Source organism: Rattus norvegicus, chromosome 5, assembly GCF_036323735.1.
Source record: "Rattus norvegicus strain BN/NHsdMcwi chromosome 5, GRCr8, whole genome shotgun sequence".
Taxonomy (NCBI): domain Eukaryota; kingdom Metazoa; phylum Chordata; class Mammalia; order Rodentia; family Muridae; genus Rattus; species Rattus norvegicus.
The window spans coordinates 52587780-52608560 of NC_086023.1; the positions used below are offsets into that span (position 1 = coordinate 52587780).

General features: G+C 39.7%; 1 protein-coding gene across 7 annotated transcripts in view; it reads left to right on the forward strand.

Moving 5' to 3' along the window:
- Positions 1–20781, forward strand: part of Rngtt (RNA guanylyltransferase and 5'-phosphatase) — a 206270-nt gene that overhangs the window by 84445 nt on the left and 101044 nt on the right. For all 7 annotated transcript variants that reach the window (NM_001107923.2, XM_039109825.2, XM_063287587.1 and 4 more), the window contains one exon: positions 13757–13857. In NM_001107923.2, the coding sequence (NP_001101393.1) occupies positions 13757–13857 (101 nt within the window). The remainder of the gene's footprint in view (positions 1–13756; positions 13858–20781) is intronic.

The following is a 20781-nucleotide window of genomic DNA, read 5'->3' on the forward strand; positions in this document are numbered from 1 at the left end:
CTTTCACTAGACAGTAATAGTCACAGAAATGGAACAATGAATCCAAAAGTGACATAAGACAAGCCTCTTCACACTTTCCCTCTCCTTCAGTTAGTTTTCGTTTTTAAGATTTCAGACAGGGTCTCATGCTGTAGCCTAGGGTACCTGGAGCTCACTGAGATCTACCTGCCTCTGCCTCTTAGAGCTGGGATTGAAGGTGTGTGCCCTCATGACCTCACCCTCCAGTGAGGTTCTTCCTTATGCTTCCATGGTTTCTTTATGCCAATCTGAGCAAGTATTAGTACATTAACACATTCTTATTTCCACTTAGCTTTCAGAATTGGTATATTTTACACTTAACATTTTAGTATTTATCTAGATAGTTTTATTTTAGCATATACTTTGTTAATAAGGTCTTAGCATCTATAGCCTTGTACTAGAATCATAATAAAAAGATAGGCTTGTTGCCTATACTGGCTGCCACTATATACTGCTTCTTTTTCATGTTTGTAACAATTTACCATTTAGGTGGCATTAAAGATAAACATTTTGCTGATATGTATGAATTTTTCTTTTGCCTCTGAGATTGAACCTAGGGATTGAACACATGGTCTTGTGTTTGCTAGGTCCCTGGCATTGTACAGTTTAGAAGAAGAAAACATGCTGTGTTTTATTTAATTAAATTTGTTTACTTAGAGATAGGTTCTTACTATGCAGCTTTAACTGGTCTGGAATGTGCTGTGTAGACCATGTTGACTCATGAACTCACTGAGATCAACATGCCTTTGCCTTCCAAATAGTGTTTTATTTATTTGAACACTTTTTAAAGTATTTACTTTTATTTTATATGTTTGATTGTTCTGCCTGCATGTTTTTCTGTGTACTACATATGTGCAGTGTTGGTAGAGTCCCTAAGTAGGCACTAGATCTTTAGAACTAGAGTCACAGTAGGCTGCTGGTCGGGTGTTGGGGACTGGAACCCAGTACTGTGGAAGATCATCTGGTGCTCTTAGCTGCTGAGCTTTCCCTCTAACCCCATGCTTTCCTTTGAAGTTCAGAATTTTAGTGGTATGTTCTGTTGGTCACTGGTGCATTTGGTAAGAGTCATAAACTGAAGTAGTTTAAATGTGTTTACGTGAGTGACTCTGGCTGTACTTGTGTTTTCTTCTCTTTGTTTCTCTCATTTTTCCTTCATGTGCCACCTAGGTATGTTTCTTTCCCTGGAGACGCTTCGCTGACAGGTAAGCAGTGCTGGGCCCAGAGCAGTTATTGAATTTCAGCCATGTTTAAAATTTCTTTTTTTCTTTAGTTAGATCAATGCGTCCTGCAGACAGACACTGAGGCTCCCTAGTTTATGTGGTTTACGTTGACAGTTTTGGTGCTTGTACAGAATTGCTTTCTAGAGACTTGAGCAGTTTGCAGTTGGTGCACTTGCAATGTATTTACTATGCAGGTTCCTCTGGTTTGCCTTGCACTCACCTTACTTTGTTGTTTGGACAGCCCCAGCTCCTATTTTACTTTCTCCGGGCACTGCACTCCTCTTCGCAGTGCTCTTCATATGTCATCAACTCATGTTTGTAACAAATGTTTGCTTGGACTCACCTATGGGCTTTATGCCTCTGCCTTCTAGCATAGAAGTTGCATAGTAGAAGTTGCATAGTAGCTGACGGAGAAATAATTGCTGAGGGTAAAGAGGGAACGAATACACACTTCAGATCAGAACTGCAGCACTCTTACCTCCTGGATGGTAGTTAAGGTCATCTGCGGGAGTGGTGCTTACTGCTCTGGTGCCAGGGGATGCTTTGCAACATCCAGAGCATGCAGAGTGGCCTTGGAGGACTCTGCTTTGGTAATCTTTATACTTTATACTATCTTAGATTTGTACATAAATATAGGACTTTAGAAGATAACATTTTAACTGTATTTTAAATTTTTTATTTTCTGACTTTTTTGATTTACACAAGTTGTGCATTCTTAAGATTTTATTTTAAGCATATAAAATATGTGTGCCTGCTGGCCATGAAGGCCAGAAGATGGTGTCAGACGCCCTGGAACTGGAGTTAGAGATGGCCGCAAGGCAGCATTTGGTTGTTTGGAACAGCAAGTGCTCTTATCCTCTGCTCCTACCCAGTTCCAGCCCCAGAAGCATTCATTTTTAAGGTGTACACCTTGGTATTACAATAGTCATTGTAAAATAGTCAACCTATCCCACATAATCAACACGAATCATCTCTAACTTACTAGTTTTGTACCATTGTTTGGCCAACTTTATACCCGTCTCATCCCTACAGCCCCTGGCAACATCGTCCTCTCTCTGCTTCCGTGAGTGCTTGTTTTAGGCTGCACCTGGGAGAGGACATGCTTTCTCTTTCTATATTTTGCTTCACAGAATGTCTTTCAGCTCCACCTGTGCAGTGGAGAATGGCAAGACAGCTTTTTAAAAGCTGAGTAGTATTCCATTGTAAGTCTTTGTGTGTTACATTTAAAACATACATGCATCTCTCAAAGACGTCTAAGGTTCTGTCTGTTGGGCGTTGTGAGCTGCAGTGCCGAGGCTTCTCTCAACTCCCCCGCTTGCTTAGCTTTGGATGCAGGCAGAAATGAAATTGTTGGGTTGTTTGGTAGCCCCCAGGAACTTCTGCACTGTTTTCCCTCATGCAGCAGCGGCGTGCTTCTCACAGGTGTTCATGGCTTCCTTTTCTGTACAGTTTCACCCGAACATTTGCTCTTTTGTCTTTGCGGTAATGTTCAGCCTAGTAATGTGGGGTGAGTCCCACTGAGTTTTGTTTCCCAGTCTCTGGTGATTGGGGATGGCTGTTCACATCTCTCTCTCTTCTTTTGAGAAGTGTTTGCTCCCGTTCTTTACCCCTATTTTAGTTATGTTCTTTATAATTCATTTTTGAGTTTCATGATTTTCTGTATTTTATATATTAATTAACCTTATTAGATACAGTTTTTAGATACTTATTACATACTCGTTTTAATTAAACTTATTAGATATAGTTTTTAAATAACTCTGCATCGTCTGGTAGATCACCCTAGAATGTATTTGCTTTGCTGGGCAAACTTTTCTTAGTGCGATGGATAGTAATATTTGTAGCTTGTTCTCTTAGTGTTGTATCTAGAAAATTATTTTCAAGGTATCTTGAAAATTTTCCGTGTGTGTGTGTGTGTGTGTGTGTGTGTGTGTGTGTGTGTGTGTGATGTGATGTGAATACCTGTTTTTCCATTGATCCAGTTCATCGTAGTAGTTAGTGTGCATTTTTAATGTGGAATAATATACCTGGGTTTGCATATTTACTGTGTTTAGACACATTCCTTATTTTCTTTGTCTAATGTGATCTATGAAGACAGGAGATTATAATGAATTAACCTCTTTTATAGAATGTTCTAAGAATCCTGTGATTTAGCACCTGTGCACTTAGCACCTGTGGTTGGTAGGAAAATATACAGTAAATGATAGTTATTAGACATTATTATTGTCTTTATTATTTCATATAAAGACTGTAGAGAAAAGGAAAACCCGAGGAGACAAGGCTAGATTGGGGGCCTTTCTGTTGGCTTCAGAAGCTTGACTCCTAGTTAGTCAACCAGCTCACCGCTGTGGGGATCAGCTACATTGACAGGGCCCGTTGGCTCTAGGGATAGCAGCTGGGGTTATCACAGTAGAGAAGGAAACTCCTGGGACTAATTGAGTGCAGAAGTGACAGAGCCTGAAGAGTGCTCTGTGTAGGAAGTCTGACTGGAGTCGGGAGGAGGTCCTGTTGATCAAGATGGGACGGGTAGTGAGTGACTCCATTGCAGATTTAAACCCTAGGATGCTGCCTGAGGGGTTAGACTGGTGCTTGATGTATTCATATTTATAAAGGAGCTTCTAGGCTTCTTTGAAAGTAACTAGGACTAGAAATGAAGATTTTGGAGTAATTTTTATGGCTATATTCAGAGTCTTCTAGGAGAGTGGTTTATGGTAAAAACCAGTTTTGTTCGTTTGTTTGTTGTAAAGGGAGTGAAGGGCATGTTTAAACTAAAGGGTGGAGTACCAGCGAGTGGTGAGAGGGTAGATGAAGACAGTGTCATGTGGCAAACCTGGGAGGGTGTTTCCAAACATTGTTAACTGGAGACTGTAGAGGGTCATATAACTTTGGCCTAGATACCTTATTTTAGGCAAGCAAAATGCTATGGCTGTATTTTTACAAATGAGAAATGAAGCCCACACTTTAAACATCCTTAACATTATTAAGTTAGTAGAGCCAAACTGGAATTAAGCATTATAGTACTTTCTTTGCTGTTACTGTCACTGACTTTATGGTTCAGTTTCTTTGGCCCTGCTGTCCTGGGCAATGTAGGGACTGTAGCGCTGTCTCTGGCTTGTGCCACTAGGTGGCAGTAATGCACCTTGCTCACTCCAGTGTTTTCCAGTACTGTCAACTCTCCTGGGACCGCCTCTGGTTGAAGAAAAAAAAGAAAACTACTATATGTCAGTTCTCCCTCAGTCTAGTTTTGATATATTTTTGCTTTATGGCCATACTAAACTGCATTTTGAACAGAAGCTCTGCTATGTTTTAATAAGCATTTCCTCTTCATATTTTAGTATTTCTAATATTTATGTGGATTGGATTGCTGCTTCATTAAGAGATGACAGACATCTCAGGTTATATTGGGGTTGTAGCCAAACACAAGTGTTCTTCAGTTTCTCTTTTTTAAACCGCTTACTTGTTAAAATCAGGTTTGCTTATAGACTAGATATCATAATCATCAGTTAACTAGAACTTTGATAATGATTTTAATCTGAGTACAAGTGGGCGAATTCAGTATACTTACAATTTACTTATTATTGTACACTAGAGTATATGTATGCTTGTTTCAAATGTTCAGAAAGATTTTGTGTTTCAAACGTATTTATTTTCAAAAGTCTTAACCCTTTTAATATAATATCTTGGCCCTTATTATTTTGGAGACTGAGAAAAGATTTCTAAAATTTATTTCTGTTGTTGTAATTTTTCAAACACCATAAAAACAAATAGGCATCATGATTTGTAAATCATGATTTGTTTCTTAGTGTGAACCCCTTTGGCCAGGGCTGTGCTCTAGACAGGGGCATTACGGAACACGGGGCTTGCTGTTTGAACTTTCAGCTAAGTTTTTCTGAAGGTACGACTCACTTTCTTATTTTCTTTGTCACTTCATGGCCTATTTTGTGAGATTTCTATCAAATAGCCTTAATTAGCAAAATTAATTAAATTTTTTTATTATATTATTTTGAGAGATGAGTTGACAATTGGAAATATATTTCAGTTTCAGCACTAAGAAAACTCTATGCAAAAGTCTGAAGAGATTTATTTCTGGCTATCATGAAGTGTGTATCACCACACATTGAGGTTGACTTTAGCGGATCCACCTAAGAGTATGCCAGGCGTGCATGGCTAGTGCCTTTAGTCGGTGTGAGATCTCCCTGGTCCCCTGGTCTCACCATAGAAACAAAGAAATAGGAAAATGGATTGTCTACCTAAAAATAACTAAAATTATGAAATGTCTTTAAGAAAATAGTAGAGAATTCTAGTGACTTTAGGAAAGTAATTCCTTTAACAGGGAGTAAACTAAACATAATTATAATTATGTAATTTACAAATGACTATTTTTATATTTTCGATTGTAATCCTAGCTTTTGATGGCTGGGCCAGCTTTTTAGCCCTAAAAGTAGCTAATTTAACTTAATTATAACAAAAGTTTGCTTAGCAAAATAAAATGTTAAGGCCAATTCAGATGGCACAGGTCTGTAATCTCAGGCACTCTGGAGCCAGAGGCAGGAGTATCAAAAGCAAGGCCAGTTTGGGCAATGGAGTAGGACTCTTACCTCAAATGAATAGTAAATAAAGGGTTGGGAGGGGAAGGTGGCTCATTATTGGAGTTAGCATCTGAGAGACCCTGTGTTTAAATACCTCCAGTATCCTAAAAACAAATGAAGGGCGGGGAGGGGTGGTAATAAGAGGAAAGAAAAGGAAGAAAGATTAATTAAGAAAATGCACAGAAAGTGGGCGTGTCAGTGCCTAGCACTCAGTGGATGAGTATTTTCATTTCAAGGTCAACTTTGGCTATATGATGAATTTCACTCCACTCACAATCCCCCCCCCCCCAAAAAAAAAGTAGGAAAAGGATGGCTAATGATTTGAGTCTTGGGAGATGGGAGCAGGCTTAGGAGTTCAGAACCATCTATAGCTACATAGAGAATTTTGAGGCTATGCTGACTTTCATGATACCTTGTCTGAAACAGTAACCATGGCCTGGGTATAGTGGCCCATACTTGAGATCCTAGCATTAGAAAGGCAGAATAGTGAGAGTCAGCTAGCCAGCGGACTCAAACTCAGTAAGAAAACCAGATGCTAACCTCTGTTTCTACACATGTGCACCATGTGCATGCACACAAAAACCCACTTCCCCTCAGAGAACACACACACACACACACACACACACACACACACACACACACACACACACCAAAAGCAGTCGGGAGTACAATATTTGAACCCTTTGGCAAAGAAGGCATTCAGATTTTAATTACATAAATGAAGAAATACAAGTTACTATATTGAGAGGTATCAAGTTGGGGACCAGGCTAAGATACTTAAGTCTTGCCTTAAACAAACAGACAGACAATCAAAATCACTGCTTAACTTTATATATTGTAGTTTTCCCCTTAGGCAGATCTTTTTAATTTATTATAATAAGTCATTATTTAGTCCTTGTAATCCACATGGTGTAAGGAGGGAACTGCTCCTGTGAGTGAAGAAAATGAGGACATTACCGTCCTAGGCATGGTTGAGGAGAAGGTTTTTATTGTAGATGTGAGGGAGAGCACAGCTGGAAGGGTCCAGACTGAACTTCAGGGCCATGAGAGGGGGAGGGAGTGAGAGGGAAAGAGGAGAGAGGAGAGCTAAGAGAGGAGCCACTGACCAAGAGCCCAAGAGACCTTGCAGGAACCAAGAGGGCACATAGCCAAAACAGCTGAGGCATCAGGGATTAGAGGCAGGAGGAATGGAAGTGAAGCTCAGGGGTGGAGAGCTTGAGGGTGGGAGGTGGGCTAGGCCAGCCGGGATGACTTGAGAGAGTCTGGTGGCCAGTCTCAGAGATGTTAAACAGGTACCACAGGCATAGGTTACTGGAGGAGCCATGTCTCTTTTGCCAGAGATAAGGTGAAGGGCTCCTTTTAGCAAGTAGGAATTATCTTTAAGTCCTGAGGGAATGCTGGCTTTTGTCTAATTGGCAGACTTTGAGGAAAGGAATTTCTTGAGATTTAATGTTCCACCCTTCTTGTTGATTATTAAGGGTTACGTAGTCTCTTGTATGAATATTTTTGGCTGAAATTGAGGCATGCATCATTATCTGGATCGTTGGAATGATGGTGAAAGAACTGGGGGAGGGGTGCAGGCTGGAGGACACCTGTTTCCCTTGCTGCTCAGGTGCCTTCTGCAGGACACCGGAGCTCTAGGGAGTGCAGGCAGCATCAGTGAGGTCTAGGATGCAGGCTCCAAGGACCACTGACTGGGCTTGCTGTTTGCAGGCACTGTTAGCGCAATCTACAGTTGATTAGAAATCTGCGGGAATAGATACAGACTAGGGACAGAAGTAAAGTTAAAAGAGTTTAGAGTCATCCATCATCTTTGGAGACCTTAGGGTTGCTTCTAGAGCTGGCATTTCTGTCTATCATGGGAACATTTTTTTAAGTTCAACCTTTTAAGTGCCATATGCAGCAGATCTCTGAAGAGTGTAAGGACCACCTATTAAGTATACCTGAATTAAAACAATTTGTTTTTACTTATTCGCTTTAGGCTTAACCTTGGCAACATACACAGGAAAGTAAGTAAAACTCTTTGCTAAACGGATTACATCTGTCCTTGGCATGACTAAGACCACAACTTGCTTGCTGTCTTAGTTACCTTTATTAGTTTATAACAAGTTAGTAGCTTTTACAAGACCAGGATTTCTTTTAAATTGTATATTTTATTTATTTACATTTCAAATGTTATCCCCTTTCCTGGTTTCCCCTCAAGAAACCTCTTATCCCATCTTCCCTCCCCCTGCTTCTATGAGGGTGTAGTGTGTCCCCCCATGCGATAGTGTCTGGGTCTGTATAAGGGATGGATCCCCAGGTGGGGCAGTCTCTGGATGGCCTTTCCTTCAGTCTGTGCTCCACACTTTGTCTCCATATTTCCTTTAGACAGGAGCAATTCTGCATTAAAAATTTGGAAATGAGTGGGTGGCCCCATCCCCCAACCAGGACCCTTGCCTAACCTCTGGATATGGTCACTACAGGTTCTCCCTCCCCTTTCCTGGGCATTTTGGCTCAGCTCATCCCTGTTGGGTCCTGGGAGCCTCTTGCTTTCTTGGCATTTGGGACCTGTTGGTGGCTACCCCCCAGGTCCCCATCCCCCATTGCTACACACCTCTGTTCAAATTCCTGATCCTCTGTATGTCATCCTTCTCGTCCTGTATCTGGTCCTATCCCCCGCCCCTTTTTCCTGCTTCTCCTCTCTTCCTCCCAAGTTCCTCCCACCCTCTCCCTCCTGTGAGTATTTTGTTCCCTCTTCTAAGAAGGACTGAAGCATCCACACTTTGGTCTCCTCCTTCTTAAGCTTCATATGGTCTGTGGATTGTATCCTGGGTATTCTGAGATTAGCTTTTGGGCTAATATCCACTGATCAGTGAGTACATACCATATGTGTTCTTTTGTGACTGGGTTACCTCAAGATGATATTTTCTAGTTCCATCCATTTGCCTAAGAATTTCATGAACTCATTGTTTTTGATAGCTGAGTAGTACTCCATTGTGTAAATGCCACATTTTCTATATCCATTCCTCTGTTTAAAGACACTTAGGTTCTTTCCAGCTTCTGGCAATTATAAATAAGACTGTTTTGAACATAGTGGAGCACGTGTCTTTGTTAAATGTTGGAGCATCTTTTGGATATATGCCCAGGAGTGGTATAGCTGGGTCCTCAGGTAGTGTAATGTCCAGTTTTCTGAGGAACCTCCAGACTGATTTCTAGAGTGGTTGTGCCAGTTTGCAATCCCACCAACAATGGAGGAGTGTTCCTCTTTCTCCACATTCTTGTCTGTATCTGCTGTCACTTGAGTTTTTGATCATAGCCATTCTGACTGGTGTCAGGTGGAATCTTAGGGGTGTTTTGATTTGCATTTCCCTGATGACTAAGGATGTTGAACATTTCTGTAGGTGCTTCTTGGCTATTTGCTATTCCTCAGTTGAGAATTCTCTGTTTAGCTCTGTACCCCATTTTTAATAGGGTTATTTTGTTCTCTGGAGTCTAACTTCTTGAGTTCTTTGCATATATTGGATATTAACCCTCTATCAGATGTAGGATTGGTAAAGATCTTTTCCCAATCTGTAGGTTGCCGTTTTGTCCTAATGACAGTGTCTTTTGGTTTACAGAAGCTTTGCAATTTTATGAGGTTTCATTTGTCAATTGTTGATCTTAGAGCATAAGCAATTGGTATTCTGTTCAGGAAAATTTCCCCAGTGCCCATGTGTTTGAGGCTCTTCCCCATTTCCTCTTCTGTTGGTTCCAGTGCATCTGGTTTTATGTGGAGGTCTTTGATCCACCTGGACTTGAGCTTTCTACAGGGCCATAAGAATGTATTGATTTGCATTCTTCTACATGGTGACCTCCAATTGAACCAGCACCATTTGTTGAAAAAGCTATCTTTTTTTCCACTGGATGGTTTTAGCTCCTTTGCCAAAGATCATTAGGTAACCATAGGTCTTCAGTTCTATTCTATTGATCTACCTGCCTGTCTCTGTATTAATATCATGCAGTTTTTATCATGATTGCTCTGTAATATAGCTTGAGGTCAGGGGTGGTGGTTTCCCCAGATATTCTTTTATTGTTGGGAATAGTTTTCGATATCCTGTTTTCTTTTGTTATTCCAAATGAATTTACAAATTGCTCTTTCTAACTCTATGCAGAGTTGAGTTGGAATTTAGATGGGGATCGCATTAAATCCGTAGATTACTTATGGCAAGATGGCCATTTTTACAAAATTAATCCTGCCAATCCATGAGTATGGGAGACTGAGATCATCTTCAATTTCTTTCTTCAGAGACTTGAAGTTCTTGTCCTACAGATCTTTCACTTGCTGGGTTAGAGTCACACCGAGGTATTTACATTATTTGTGGCTGTTTTGAAGGGCATCATTTCCCTAATTTCTTTCTCAGCCTGTTTATTCTTTAAGTAGAGGAAGGCTACTGATTTGTTTGAGTTAATTTTATATCCAGCCACTTTGCTGAAGTTGTTTATCAGGCTTAGTAGTTTCTCTGGTGGAACTTTTGGGGTCACTTAAGTATACTATCATATCATCTGCAAATAGTGAAATTTTGGCTTCTTCCTTTCCAATATGTATCCCTTTGATCTCCTTTTGTTGTCTTATTGCTCGGGCTAGGACTTCAAGTACTATATTGAATAGGTAGGGAGAGAATGGGTAGCCTTGTCCACTCCCTGATTTTAGTGGGATTGCTTCAAGTTTTTCTCCATTTAGTTTAATATTAGCTACTGGTTTGCTATATATGGCTTTTACTATGTTTAGGTATGGGCCTTGAATTCCTGATCCTCCCAAGACTTTTAAAATGAAAGGGTGTTGAATTTTGTCAAATGCTTTCTTGGGATCTAATGAGATGATCATGTGGTTTTTTTCTTTGAGTTTGTTTACACAGTGCATTACGTTGATGAATTTCCATATATTGAACCATCCCTGCATCCCTAGGATGAAGCCTACTTGGTCATGATAGATGATCGTTTTGATGTGTTCTTGGAATTGGTTTGCAAAAATTTTATTGCATATTTTGGCATCGATATTCATAAGAGAAATTGATCTGAAGTTCTCTTTCTTTGTTGGGTCTTTACAGCTTTATTCCTATTAAGGTTGAGCTTTAAATATGTGAGCTGAATATTTAACTAAAGATCCTTTAGCATAAAATTAAAACTTTATACTGTGAACAGTTCATGGGAAACTGGGAACTTTACTAGACTATAAATAAATACAGTCCACAAAGAGACTGAAAACCTATATTGATTATTTTATCATGTACCATTATAGAATGTCACAGTCTTATATGACTCAGTTTATCCAAATAGCTGAAGCTTCGCAAAGTGAGCAAAGACAGAGAGAGAGGCTGGACATCTATCTTAAGTCAATTACTTTTAGCCTGAGCATATCTTTATAACGTTAGGAAAATCCGTACTAATCCAAAATATCGTACAGACCTTTGTGGTTGCCTCCTCAGTCTAGAAAGTAGGTAGAGTGATAAACCAAGGGCTCAGTAGAACTGAGACGTTAGAGGTGCTTCCTCAGTTGGCTTATACCGTGAAGTCCTCTTACACAGGAATGTAGTGAAGTTGAATTGCATGTCATCAGCCGAGATGGATGTGAGCCACATGGTTCCTGTTAAAACATTTACTTTTTGGTAGATATATTTTTTAGTCAAAAATCCAAGCTACCTATACAGTGTATGCTAAACAAGAATTTAGTCACACACATAGTATGCTATAGCAAATTAAGGTTACCTATGTATGGATCTTTAAACTGTAATTCTTTGTTATAAGTTTTAAGTTTAATTTTATTATAGATTTTTAAATCATACCTAATGAACCTACAAATTCTGAAATAGTTTATAGCATATTCTTAAAAATTACTTTTTTTGAGGCAGAGAGCAAAAAAATCATAGAAGTGAAAGATTTTTGAGAGTGGGAAATTGGAAAAATCTTAGAGATAAGATACCTTTGATAGTGTAAAGCAGAGCAAGTCTAGATGTAAGAGAGTTTGGGATCGTTCGTTTGTGTGGTAGCAGAAGTTGTTTCCATAGGAGAGAACTTGGAAATGTAGTATATTGATCTTTGGTCACTGATCTGTATTGAAGACAAACTGTAGTAACAGTGAAGTGTTAATAAAACCTTGGATTCCTCAGAGGCGATTGAGTTCAAGGAGAAAAGGAGAATGAGTCAGAAAACAAGACTGTACTGGAGGGTCCTGAAAAACAGTGTAGTGATCCAGATAGGCTTATAGAAGCTTTGGGACTGTAGGCAGCTGCAGAAGGAGCTGAGAACAAAGGCCTATGGAATATAAATGCCAGTGGTCAAGAATTCCAGATGTCTCCGTGGGAAACGAGAGACTTGTCAGAGAGATGTACTACATCATAGGGGAAAGGCATCCCTTTACAGGTGACAGTGTGTTAATGAGGCTGCTGAGGGTACCTGGAAGAGAATGGGGGACAAGAGACACGAAGAAGGACACCAAGACAAGAGTCTGATCAAGGCGACAATTTTATTTTTTCCCAAGGCTGAATTTATACCATAACAGGGGTAACAGAGGGAGGGGGGAAGTATGAAACATTTACGCAGGCCAAGGACACAGTATTCGTGTGGTCAGGGAATCACCTGATGTTGATGGTCACAGGTTTGTCATATCATTAGTCAGCAGGATGTTGGTTTTTCAGAAAGGTTACAGGTCATCACATTGGGTATCTTGACATCAGATGTATTTCTCAGCAAGGTGTATTTCTTATTATATCATTATTCATCCTGACCACCAGTTTTGTATTAGTCTTCTGCAGCTGGCTGAGAATTTTTCCATGAATCCAGTTATACTTAACACTAACCATAATAATAACATCAATAATGGAGGGTTTCAAGGGCATCGCTCCCAACAACAGTGGCCTTAGTAGGGTGAATGGAGTTTCCTAGCACATTGGTGTGGCATTTGTAGTTAATAGTAGACAAAGCAGGCACCTCTGGGGTGACACTTATCCAGTAGAAGAGGAGATTAGAAAGCAGCTGAAAAGGCAGAGCAGACAGCTCCTATGGAGACTAGGAGAGGGTGTTGGGAAAGTTCTTATAAGAAGGAACCTGGTAACTGTCTTTAAAAAGGCTGTGCTCACATGGAGGGCATAGAGAGATACCCCAGGAGGGCATAGCAGACTGTAAGAGCCAAAGAGACATATACAGAGAAGGAGGAGGAAGAAGAGGAAGAGGAAGAGGAAGAGGAGGAGGAGGAGGAGGGGCAACAGGAAAGAAGCAGCTGAAGAGTTGGACTCTAGATTTAGTGGATGGCAGAAATCAGCAGAAACCAATGATCCATACATATTTTAGGACAGTCAAATCAGTAGCTTGGTGTGGAGTGGCTGGATCCTTTGGGAAGGAACTCATTATGCCATTTATGGATGAAAAAAAATGAGGACATGACTGCTCCTAGATATGGTAGAGTAGGTTTATTGTAGGTATTAGGGAAAATTTAGTCAGAGACATCTTGAAGGGTCCAGACTGAACCTGGCCATGAGCTGGGTTGAGGTGGGTGAGGTAGCGAGTGGAGGTTGATGAGAGATAGAGAAGAGAGAGGAATGGGAGAGGGGAAGGCCTGAATGAGCCAAGAGGCCAAGATCCCACATAGTCAAAATGACTGGGTTATATAGGGAGAGAAGCTGAGGGAAGGTGTGTGCCTGAGAGGATGCTAGGTTTCATCTAAATGCCAGGCTTTGGGAAAAGGAATTTCTTAAGACCTATTAGCCTGCAAATTCTGTATGATCACCACACATAAGCTTTGGCATGTACACATCTTACACAAGTAAAAAAAAACCAGACAAACAAATACATTAAAAATACCAAAATGAAAATAAAAAGTAGCAATTTTGCTTAATAAAAAGTAACAATATGTTTAATGAATTAAACTCTAAATTTTAGCTTCTTACTAATTGCTTTTATTTTAATCCACTTTAGAAATACAAACCTGGTCGATGTGATGACATTTTGAAATGGAAACCTCCCAGCCTAAATTCTGTGGACTTTCGACTTAAGATAACAAGAATGGGAGGAGAAGGGTAAGTGTGGACTCCAGGTCCAAATAGGGATTTTGTTTAGTTCTTGAAGTCTGGTCTTTGCAACTCCAGTTATTCCTGAATTTAAGATTTATTGCTTTCCAAGTATTAGGATTACAGACCTGTGTCACCACATGTGGTTATCCTCACGAGGTTTCCCCCATACCACCCGCCAGATTTACATGAAATCTTATTTCATAAGACTTTACTCTCTGTAGGCTGTTTTATATTACTCCAAAAAAGAAAGTAAAATATTATATATTTTCCATATGTATCTCATTTTCATGTATCATTTATTTTTTGTACATTCCTAAGATAGTCAACAAAATTTTTTTTCAAATTTTAAATAGTTTTCAATATAAAATATAGACATTAATAAAAATCTTATCAAATTCTGCATATGAGATCATTAGTTTTATAGTCAGATACTGAATCAGTGGGGTTTTTCATTCAAAGGGCATTTGGCTATACTTTATTCGGGGAAGTTTTTAATTATTGACTTGACGTTTTCATAATCATTAATGTTTTCATTCACTGCCTATTTTCTTATAGCTGTTGACTATTGTAAAGGATGCTTTAGTGGGAATATGTTTGTATTTTCAAAACCTTGTTTTCACTCTGTCTCACAAATTTTAAGAACTTTTTATTAATCAAATCAAATATAACATAATAGGAAATGCTTAATTGAGGAAAAATTGAAGAGGAAGTGTGGGTGGTGGTAGCAAATCTACTTTGCAGCGCACAGCATTGGAATTTACTTTGTCTATAGAAGGTAAAACGTGGGTAATGGAGACTGCAAAAGTCCAGACTCACAGATTAATATTAGTCTTTTAGAGAATGTGTATATTTAGAAAGGGATGTTGCATAGCCTAGTGAATCCTAAGTAAAGGAAGGTAGTTAGTTAATAATGTACATTAATGCTACTTTTTAATGTTAAAGCGCTTAAAGTTTTGGGACTTAATTTGCCATTGGTCTTAATAGCAAAACTTAGTTAATTTTCTCTAGCTCCTGAGTTCATGTTTAAGTCTCTTTGTCTGATTCTACTCCATAAATAGGTTATTTATTGCATGCATGTTTGTGTGTGTTTCTCTGTACAGTTTTCAGAGGAGAACTTGTAGAAGTCAGTTCTTTCCTTCAAACATGTGGGTCTGCAGGTCATCCAGTCTTTGTGGCCAGAACCTTTACCTGCTGATCTGTCTAGCTGTCCTGTATAGAGAATTTTAGACTATAGCAACAGGCTGTATGTACAAAGGCACATTGGCACGATTAGTAGGCTGTTTATGAAAATAACTTACTTTGTATAAATGTTTGGTAAATATTGATTCAAGGTTGTTTTGTTTTGTTTTGTTTTGTTTTCCGATGGAATATCTGGTCTTGCCAGTTAGCTATTGAGTCTGTATTCCAGTAAGCAAGAACAAAGACTTATGGAAGATGTTCCACTTGTGAAACAGTGTATGACAGAGATTATTTTGGAGGGGCAGTTTTTCCAAAAACAGAGATGTTTATGATTATTTAGAAACATATGTTTTACTTTGCTTTGCTGTTTTGAGAGGCGTTCTCTGTAGCGAGGCTGGCCTAGAACTAATGGAGATTTTATTTTTGTTTTATGTGTATGTGTGAGAGTCTAATCTATATATGTGTACCACATGCATGCCTGATACCTGAGGAAGTCAGAAGAGGCCATTGAATGAATGCTCTGTAACTGGGGTTAGGTCCTTGTGACCTGCCATAGGGATGTTGGGAGCTGAACCTGGCTCTGCACAGGAGTAGCAAGTGTTGTTAACTGCTAAGTCATCTCTCCAGCACACTGGCAAGTAAGATTCCAACAAGAAAGTAAAATTCATTAAATTCTGTCATTACTAATATTCTTTTCTCTAATCCTATATTTATAATATTTGGTTAGCTCTTGTATCCAATTTGGGTTGTTTCATCCAATTTTGAAGAGGCCAGTGTGGGCTTTTGAAAGCTCATTCCCACCCTGTATCATCCCTACCCCACCTGGGACATCTCTTCTAATAAGGCTGCACCTCCTAATTCTTCCTAAACAGTTCTACCAACTGGTATACACTAGCCTGTATTCTCATTCAAACCACCACAAATCATTGGTCTCGGAGGACTTGCTTGGGAATAAATGTGTAAAATATTTAGACCTAGTTACATGATAGATATATTTAAGTATTTGCTACTGTTTCTGTTGTTTCCTTGTAAATGGATTTAAAAGACCATATTTCCTCCTTGCCACTCCTGTAGAATTACCTGTTACTTGGTGTACTGTGTAAATTCAGGGTTCTCCGTGAACCATTTCCTCTTTGATTCTTGTCCCTGTTAAATTTCTCTTTTTAAATGCATATAATTGTAATTTGCTCAAAGAGACTGTACTGGCTTGTTTTATTTATCAACTTGACACAAGCTGGAGCCATCACAGAGAAAAGAGCCTCAGTTAAGGAAATGCCTCCATGAGATCCAGCTGTAAGGCATTTTCTCAATTAGTGATCAAGGGGGGAGGACCCAGCCCATTGTGGGTGGTGCTGTCCCTGGGCTGGTGGTCCTGGGTTCTATAAGAAAGCAAGTTGAGCAAACCAGGGGAAGCAAGCCAGTAAGTAACATCCCTCCATGGCCTCTGCATCAGCTCCTGCCTCCAAGATCTTTTGGTGATGAACAGCAATGTTGGAAGTGTAAGCTGAATAAACCCTTTCCTCCTCACCTTGCTTCTGGGTCATGGTGTTTGTGCAGGAATAGAAACCTGGACTAAGACAGCACTTTAAAAACTCAAGTTACGGGGTTGGGGATTTAGCTCAGTGGTAGAGCGCTTGCCTAGCAAGTGCAAGGCCCTGGGTTCGGTCCCCAGCTCCGAGAAGAGAAAAAAATAAAAAAGAAAAGAAAAGAAAAGAAAAAAAACCTCAAGTTACCAAATAAAAATTCATTGGTGTCCATGGTGTCTGTATCAACTCCTGCTTCCTGACCTTCTTGAGTTCCAGCCCTGACTTCATTTGGTGATGAACAGCAATGTGGAAGTGTAAGCTGAATAAACTGTTTCCTCTTGCTTCTTGGTCATGTTCGTGCAGGAATAGAAACCCTAAGACAGAGACTATATTAGTTACATTTCTTTTGCTGTGGTTATCATAGGAGTAGAAGCAACTGAAGGAACAAATTTTATTTCGGCTCATGGTTCCAATCCATAGTGGTGGGTGTCTGATGGCTGCGGGTGGTTGGAGCAGGAAGCTGGGTGATTACATTTTTGTTGTTGTTGTTGGTACCCCACAAAGAAAACAAACTGGAAGTCGGCAATGGTATAGATTCTCAAAGTCTGCCTCCAGTGATCCATGACCTTCCCAAACAGAGTCACCATTGGGGACCAAGTGTTCAAATACATGAGCCCATTGGAACTTTTTTCTTTTCAAATCACTGCAAAGACCATGTTTTTGAAAAAAAAAAAATTAAAAAGGCCTTAGTAAATGATGATGGGAGTGTAAAAGGAAAGCCTTCACGTATTGAGGCACGTATTTTCATTTGGGTTAGCTGTTCCTCAACGTGCAAAGTATGGACTCAACCAAATGACCCAGCTATATATACTCTTAGAGAAATAAAAGCTGTTTCTATTAACAATTAACTTTAATTTTATTGGCAGCATTGTTCAGTAAGGTCAGAGGAAGGTGCAAACAATCCATGTGTCTGCAGCTGATGAGAAGACGGACATGCACATGTGACAGCAGTTCCAGGCAGGGCCTTGTTATGTACAGAGCAAATGGCCTCTGGACCCTGAAATTCCTCCTGTTGGAATTTAATAAAATAGTTTATGTCTGTCGTTTGGACTGCTGTTTGTGACATAAGGAATACATGTTTTCTTAGAAAGAGTCACGCTGTTGCCTAGAGCAGGAGAACCATAGCTGTGGCTGTATCGTACCAGATTAAGGCAGGCATCTAATGCTATTGCAGGTTGATAGAGAAACTCAAGAACTTGCTAATTTACATTTTTACAAAAGATTGCAGAGGCTGTGTTAATTTGCCTTACTAAAGATCTAGAGGTCTGCATGCGATTGGATTAACAGCCTAATTAAACTGTGATAACTCATGATCATTCTATGCCTTTGGTGGTATTGGTTTCTGCAGTTCCTTTGAGGATGCTGTCTCACTTTTGGTTTATTCTTTTGGGTAGGGCAGGTAAGTTGTAGGGCCTTCATTTGGCTTTTCCTAAAATGTGACTCTAAGGGTCAGAGAGCCAATGTCAAAATTCTTCCAGTTGCCAAGTATTTCTTTCTTATGCATCCAGTAACAGAAATAAGCACAAATTCTACTCCACTTAGGTTTGTTTTTGTTTGTTTGTTTATTACTTGATAGATGAAATCACAAACATTTTGCCCTATGAATAACTGGGCTTCATATGTTTCAGCAGTGCATACATTGTGTAATGCTTAAATCAGGGTAAGCATTTCCTCATTGTGAAAACTTACAAAAGCCTGTTTTCTCACCTTTTAAATACATAATTCAATATTGTTATCTGTGGTCAAACCCCTTTGATTTGTATAACACTCTTCTTTCCATGAAATTATAGCTTTCCATTAACCGGTTTCTCTGCCTCTTTTTTTCCCCTTTCCTCTTCCTGTTTTTTGGTAATTAGTACCCTGACTTCTGTGGAATTGATTCTTATATTGGTACTCACCTTTCTGTGTTGTGTTTCACTTAATATGCTGCTTTCCGTTTCTGTCCTTCCTGCAAATGACAGAACTTTGTTCTTGTATCACAAACCAGTTCATTACCAGACCACTCCAACTTCTCTGTTTAGTTAGGTGAATAGGCTGACATTGTTGCCCTTGGCAATTAGTATCTATCTGTTTAAAGTGAGTATCTGGTAATTTTCAAGTGTCCTGGTGCTGGTGCCTCACACTTTCTCTCCCCACCCTTCTCTCTCTCTCTCTCTCTCTCTCTCTCTCTCTCTCTCTCTCCCTCTCCCTCTCCGTCTCCGTCTCTCTCTCTCTCTCTCTCTCTCTCTCTCTCTCTCTCTCTCTCTCGTGTGTGTGTGTGTGTGTGTGTGTGTGTGTGTGTGTCCCCGTCATCATTTCCATCTGTGTCCAGTTACTCGTAAATGCTGTCAGTCTAAAAGTTGTTGCAGGATTTACAGTAAGAGTACTACATTTTAAAAGGCCAGATAGTGAATATAGGTTTAGTCTATACATTACTCTGTTTTAACCATTCCATTCTGCCACTGTAGTGCAAAATTTAACATGGACTAAGTCTGTCTTTAGGAGCAGGGCAGTGGTTTCAATGAAGCTTTATTTTCAAAGCTAGGTACAGGCCAGATATAGCCTATAACTGTAGCCTGCTCCCTCCAGTTTATACTACATACTTGTGACAGTATCGCTGGGCCCTTCTTCAAGAGGACTCTGGCCTCTTCTCATCAGGGGCCTAGGTATGTTTCTTATATATCTCTGCATCAGAAGATGAGAAGCTTGGGCTTAGTAGGAACCAAAATGCTTCTTGTACAAAAATATCTTCTCCAGTGGGTGTGATGGCACATACCTTTAATCCCAACACTCAAGAGACAGGTAGGCAGAGCTCTGGGAGTTCAGGGACAGCCTGGGATATGTTGAGAGACCTAGTCTTCCTCACAATGTCCTTGCTGACTATTGTGATCTTTTTCCTTTGCTTAGATTTACTTAGAGTGATTAGGTATGTATGTATGTATGTATGTATGTATGTATGTATGTATGTATTTATTTATTTGCTTATTTGAACTGGTATTACTGCCTGAAAAGTACTCTGTTGGTAGCATATTCATAATGTTGAAAAAAGACCTTATATATGAGAGAATTGAGTCAGCAAGAGTATATAGCTGAATGATAAACTGTATAGGGAGAAGCCTTTATTTTATTTTGCTGTGTTCTATAATCTATAATGTATTATAAAGAATGCTTAGTAACAGTAGTAATTGCCATGTAATGTGTGCTTGTGTGTGTGTGTGTGTGTGTGTGTGTGTGTGTGTGTGTTCATGCACGTGTGTGTGCGTGCATGCCTGTGCCAATCTTGTACAGGTCATCAAAACTGATGTAAGTTCATGAATGTAAACATGTTGTGTCCAAATCCAGTATTTCACAATACTCCTCTCTGTCCTCCACCTCTTAATGTTCTTCTGTGTTCTCTTTTTTTTCTTTTTTCTTTTTTCTTTTTTTTTTTTTTTTGGTTCTTTTTTTCGGAGCTGGGAACCGAACCCAGGGCCTTGCGCTTCCTAGGCAAGCGCTCTACCACTGAGCGCCAACCTCTCTCTGTGTTCTCTTAACGAACTCTTCTGTGTTCTCTGAGTCTGGAGTTGTTGATTCAGACTTCCTATTTAGGGCTAGGTATTAAACAGCTACTTATTGTTGAGTACTTTTGAGTCTTGACACTCACTGTCTGATTTTGAGAGAAACACTAATTTCTGTGCATTGTTATAAATATTTAGCAGTAGTAATAGGTTCCACTGTAGGGCCTGTGACTTTCCTTCTAAGCTATGGGCTTTTGACTAGGTTTACAGTGCCATGCATACATTTCCTTCTTGTGGAATAGGCCTCAGATCCAATCAAAAAGCCTTTGGTCTTTGTGTCCCTCTAGTCCCAATTAACACACATTGCCAGGCAGTTGACCATTTACGTTCTGTAGTAGACTGTGCCTCCGGTCCTGTTACCCTTTACACCAAAATAGGAAGCCACTTTTTGGTGAAATCTTCAAAGAGGGCAGAGGGTGATCCAGAACTAGAGTCCCACTAGAACTTTGAATAATGGACGGAGAGGTTCCTATTTGGGATAAACACCCAGATGGGGTGAGTTTTTTTTATGTGATTTCTTGGAAGGTAATTGATGTGATGCAAAGGAGAAGAGTCCAGTTTGTGTTCTTGTGAATCAACATCATACAAATTAGGGTGGTGCTGTTTGATCTCAGTTCTGTTCTGGCAAA